Source organism: Otolemur garnettii, unplaced genomic scaffold (assembly GCF_000181295.1).
Source record: "Otolemur garnettii isolate 467f Iridium unplaced genomic scaffold, OtoGar3 scaffold00061, whole genome shotgun sequence".
NCBI lineage: Eukaryota > Metazoa > Chordata > Mammalia > Primates > Galagidae > Otolemur > Otolemur garnettii.
This window is the reverse complement of record NW_003852456.1, coordinates 3,639,709-3,645,221: the sequence shown is the minus strand read 5'-3', so window position 1 is coordinate 3,645,221 and position 5,513 is coordinate 3,639,709. Positions and strand designations below refer to the sequence as shown.

At 41.2% G+C, this 5,513-nt stretch overlaps 1 protein-coding gene across 2 annotated transcripts in view; it reads left to right on the top strand.

Annotated features, from left to right (window-relative positions):
- WWC2 (WW and C2 domain containing 2) overlaps positions 1–5,513 on the top strand; it is a 130,484-nt gene that overhangs the window by 77,454 nt on the left and 47,517 nt on the right. For both annotated transcript variants that reach the window (XM_023514905.1, XM_003792793.3), the window contains exons 7-8: positions 1,605–1,751; positions 2,773–2,846. In XM_023514905.1, coding sequence (XP_023370673.1) covers positions 1,605–1,751; positions 2,773–2,846 — 221 coding nt within the window. The remainder of the gene's footprint in view (positions 1–1,604; positions 1,752–2,772; positions 2,847–5,513) is intronic.

Below are 5,513 nucleotides of genomic sequence, written 5' to 3'. Positions count from 1 at the left end.
CAGACTACAGGTGGCCCCCCACAACACCCAGTTGTGTTTTTTTTGTTGCAATTGTTATCATTGTTTTAACAGACTGGGGCCAGGCTTGAACCCACCAGCCTCAGTGTATGTGGCCAGCACCCTACCCACTGAGCTATAGGCACCACACTCTTTTTTCCTTTCTTTTTTTTTTCAAGCAATTCAGATCAGACTTTTCTTTTTAAAGCCCTTGCTTCCTCACACCATCCCCTCCAAAGCATACTCGCATACATACAGGCATGTTGGCTTCTGACTATTTACCAAACCACATGTCACCATAGGTAGTATCATGAAATAGACCCATGATAGGCTCCACTGAAACTCACTCATTAGCAAGTGCTGGACCTCAGTTTCCTAACCCCTAACATTGATGTGAGCTAAGTAACCTCTGTGTCCTGTCCACATGTACCATGGCATACTTGCAGAAGTTTTCAAAGTAGGACTTTGTCTTACTCAGTCTAAAATGAGAGATTGGAAGGGATAAGGGAGGGGGATGGGTGAATTCCCACCTAATGGGCACAATGTAAGGGTACGTGGCACACCTGGGTGCGGGACACAACTATAACAGGGACTGACCTAACAAATGCAAACATTGTAACCTAATCATTTGTACCCTCATATTAATCTGAAATATTATAAAAAAAGATTAACAGGGGCATTTTCCTTCTGTCCTCTTCAGAAGGCAAGTAGGATCCTGCAAATATACAAATTTTCCTTTTACTGTATGGTGGATTAACTATTAATTAATATGAACTCTTTGGAAATGAGTTACAGAGCTGGACGTTATTGAATTCTAGAGATGATGTCATCTCTATCTGTAGAGTTTTGAATGTGCACAATAACACATAGAAACTCAATAAATATTTGCTGGAGTCCAGCGCCGTGGCTCACCCTGTAATCCCAGCACTCTGGGAGGCTGAATTGGGTGGATTGCCTGAGCTCACAAGTTTGAGGCAAGTCTGAGCCAGAGTGAGACCTCGTCTCTAGAAACAGCCAGGTGTTGTGGTAGGCACCTGTAGTCCCAGCTACTTGGGAGGCTGAGGCAAGAGAATCGCTTAAGCCCAAGAGTTTGAGATTGCTATGAGTTGTGATGCCGTGGCTCTCTACCCAGGGTGACAAAGTAACACTCTGTTTCAAAAAAAAAAAAAATTTGTTTGAGTAAAAAAATTTAAAACAAAATGAGAAAGTGTATTAGAGATATTCTGTGTTTCCATAATTTCTAGTGCCTAAAGTAAAAGTTCCTATTGAAATAGAGACTTCCCCTTCTAATGAAATTTTTAAAAAGTAAGAAATGTGTGCGTTACCTCTAAAGATACAGTTATTCCCAGGGAAAATGCTCTCTTGGGACTGTTCAGACAACCTGTTACCTTTGGAAGGATCTCACATACTACCCAAGTCATGGGTGTATGTGCAAAATTATCTTCTACTCTTACCTTTTCAGTTCTGCTAAAGTGGTAGGTCCCTACTAAAGTAAAGTAATTGTTTTGTCCATTGAGATTAGCTGTTTCCCTGTAATTTTACCTGGTGGGGAAGGCTTGCTCTTTTGCACGTTAAGCTTTATGAAATCCTTTGTGTTTCCTGGACAGAGTCTTGCTAAGCTGCAGGAGCGGTTTCATTTGGATCAGAACATTGGCAGATCGGAGCCAGATTTGAGATCCAGTCCTGTGAACTCTCATTTATCTCTGTCCAGACAGACCCTTGATGCTGGGTCACAGACCAGCATTTCCGGAGATGTAAGTTCCTCTGTCCCAGACCTGGCCTGGTGTGTCCCTGTGGGGCCTTAATTGCGGTATGGACGGTGAGCTAGAACAGGAGCTGTATGTGATCTGGATTCCAGCTGTGTACACTGCACTTCATTCTCATAAGTTTTTAAAATCATAGCCTTATCTTTTCTGTCTAGCTGCCAAGCATATCAGAATTTGTCCATATGAATAGCTTTATTCAAACTTTCTCATGCTGTATTTCTTCAGAGACATTAGTAAAACGCCTGAGACCCATGAGAATTTAACTTTTTCCCATTACATTCAGCATCTTGGAGATGTAGTTCCTTTCAAAAAGATGTTCAGGCTAATAAGAAACAGAAATGTATGTCTTTTAAAACTAACAACATTTATCTTTGTAAATCCGAAGGTTTTTATATTAACATGTTTAATTTGTGACAGCTAACATTTGAAAATAGTATGGCTCAGCCATCATTGATTATTGTACCTTTTCCTTTGTGGGATAACATTAGCAGGTGTTTACTTTTCAGTAAATTCCCAGTTATTTTCATATTCTCTTATTCTTTGAAGTGTATGCTATAAAAGTGAAATAGAGAGAGATAAATGGTAGGGCTTAGCTGTCTGAAAATTACTTTGTGAAGTTGTTTAGTTTGTATTTTGTATAGTTGAAAGTCAAATGATGGAAATTTTGGCTCATAAGGGCAAAGAAATTAGTTCCAGTTCATAACTCTTATTAACCTGTACACTCTTCATAAACTCTAAGATACCAGACACATTTACCTGGTATTTTTTGTCTAGAATTTAATGTGTGGAGAAAATGACGTTAAAGTCTTTGAAAAACAGTTAAATTGAAAGAAATGTTTTGCCCCTACTAAGACAATAAAGTAAGTGCCTTTTTAAATTGGTATTTCCCAATTTCAGTACCATCTTCTTTGGTTTTTCAATTACTTGTACTTCCTAGAAACAAAAGCAGTTTACTTTGTTCATTAGCAGAGTTAATTGACTTTTTTTTTTCCCTTTTGTTTTTCAATAGATTGGAGTGAGAAGTAGATCAAATTTAGCTGAAAAGGTCAGGCTCAGCCTACAGTATGAAGAAGCCAAAAGGAGGTAATGACGGGGAGGGGTTTTGCTATGGCTCAATCTCTTTCTTTTCCAGAATTAATCTTTACTCCGACGGTGACACCTGCTGGGCACTCCCCGAACGTTCCCACCAGGAGTACTCTTGGTTTTTAGCATCCTTCTCCTCTCTAAACTCTACCTCTCGCTTTTCCTCTCTCCCCTCAAAGCTGAAGAACAGGGAGAATTAGTGAGAAGTGTGAGAATGAATGTGTCCCCTTTTCTTCAGTAAAAAAAAAAGAAGCTTTGAGCTTATACAATACTTAGTTACTTTTCATTAAATGTTAGAAGATTGATTCCTGAGATGGAAGTTCTAAGATAAGTAAGTGTGTTCCTTTGCTTTGAAGGGCTGTCTTTCTGCTAATGCCCATGGAGGTGTCACTTCCAGTTGGCTTCCTTCAGGGAGAAAGGAAGACGACTTCTCGCCTTTCCTTAGAAACTCTCATTGACCCTGTGCCGTCCTCCCCTTGCTTTGTAGCTCTTCAGTGCAGTGTAGGAGAGTTCTCTGTCTTTATCTAGTAGATAGATTCGAATTGTTTTAAGAGTAATTAGCCATTGTTCTTAGAGATTATCAGGCTTTAACAAAGCAAAATAAATACAATGTTTGCCGCCATGTAGGCTGTGTTCTTAATATTACTTGTTATCTCCATTTACTGAGAGAAACCCAAGCTCCCTTCTGCAAATTATTAACCATATGAGCTTGTGCAAGTCCCTCAGTCACTGCGAGCAGCAGTTTGCTCGGCTAATGTCAATGCCTTTAAATTTTCCCTGGTAGATTTTTTGAGTCTTGTTCTATCACTCAGGCTAGAGTGCAGTGGTGCAATCATACCTCACAGCGGCCTCCAACTCCACAGCTTAAGTGATCCTCCTGCCTCAGTTTTCTAAGTAGCTGGGACTACAGGCACCCACCACTGTGCCCAGCTAATTTTTTTTTTTTTTTTAAATTGGTCTTGCTATATTGTCCAGGCTCAAATTCCTGGCCTCAAGTGTTCCTTCTGCCTCAGCTCCTCAAGTAGCTGGGACTATAGATGTGTGCCTCCAAACTTGGCTAATTAAAAAAAAAAAATGCTGTAGTAAAGACAGGCTCTCTCGAAGTTGTCCAGGCTGGTCTCGAACATCTGGCCTCAAGCGATCCTCTAACCTCAGTCTCCTAAGTGCTGAGATTACAAGCATGAGCCACCATACTGTAGGATTTTTATTTCTTGAGGCTAGAAAAGATGTTGCGTATTTTATTGCCCCCTTCTCAGAGCCCAGACTCTTCCAAAAATGTGGAGGGTCAATCTGTGGCTTTGGTGGCTGGTGCCCTGTAGGAGTCAGGGGATACTGCTGTGCTCTCTTGCTGTGGATGTGCCAACCCCTCTGCGGCCACCGCTCTGGGCTCTGCTGTGGGCAAGGTCCAGGATTCATGTATGGAGAATGGCCATAACACATAGCTGATGTGGTGAACCAAGCCTTATGCTGCTTTTTGGGGGGCTTGAGTCTCCTCCTGGATCAGCTCCAGCTTTGGCGTCACTAAGACTCCCTACCAGTCCGTTCCATGTGCATTCATGCGGCGTTTTTCTTTTCTGGTGCCCCCTGCAGGGAAGCCTTCGTAGTCTGTCCTCAGACTTGGCTTCTAAAATACAACTTAAGACCAACCTAATGCCTGGTCACACAGGTAATAATAACCAAGGGCTTTTCTTCCCTGCATCGTGCACTGCTCCCATGGCTGATTTATTCACATCAAAACTTAAGGCACTGGTTCTTCCCCATCTGGTCGCATCGCTGTGTCTTTGGGGTTTCATTTTAAAGTCAGCATTGATGCTGACGAGGAGCTAAATCTCAAAGGCTTATGCACATGTTGAAAACGCTTTGTCCTCCTCAACTGTGAGTGAGTAAAGAGGCAGGCTGTGTTTCCCTGAAATCTGTTTTCTCTTTCATCCTTTGTTTTATGTGCTTAATGAAGCTAATAATATCATGCTTATTTAGCATCTTGATGATTAATTTTCTAGTACGTTGGGACAGTTGTTTATGGTTTTGTAGTTAAAGCTGAAGAATAGCTGATGTTACATCTATCATAAATGCAGACGGCGGGTGAAAGTCAGGAGGCCGAGCCAATATATAAAATGGTGATTTTAATTTTAGTCACATAAGAAACTTAGGTTACAAGGGTGTGCATCTACTTCTATCTTTGTTCCTAATTATGCTTTGTTTGTTTGTTTGTTTCTTAAGTATTATCATCAGAAACTTAGAATTGTTTTTGGCAGTTGACAGCTTTACAAACAAAATGTAAACTTCTTGAAAGATCAGTGGTTCTAATAATTTATTTATTTATATTTTGGTTGCAGTTTTTGGCTGGGGCCGGTTGTGAACCCACCACCTCTGGTACATGGGGCTGGCCCCCTTTTCTTTGAGCCACAGGCACCGCCCCATAATTATGCTTTTTGTTCACCTTTTTTCTTCACTTCTATAATTTCTTCCATCAAAAAGGAGAAAAGGCCGGGCACAGTGGCTCACACTTGTAATCCCAGCACTCTGGGAGGCTGAGGCATGAGGATTCCTTGAGCTTAGGAGTTCAAGACCATCCTAAGCAACAGCAAGACCTCATCTCTTTAACAAAAACAGTAGAAAAGAAATAAAGAAATATCCCTTTCCGGCTCGACGCCTATAGCTCAACCG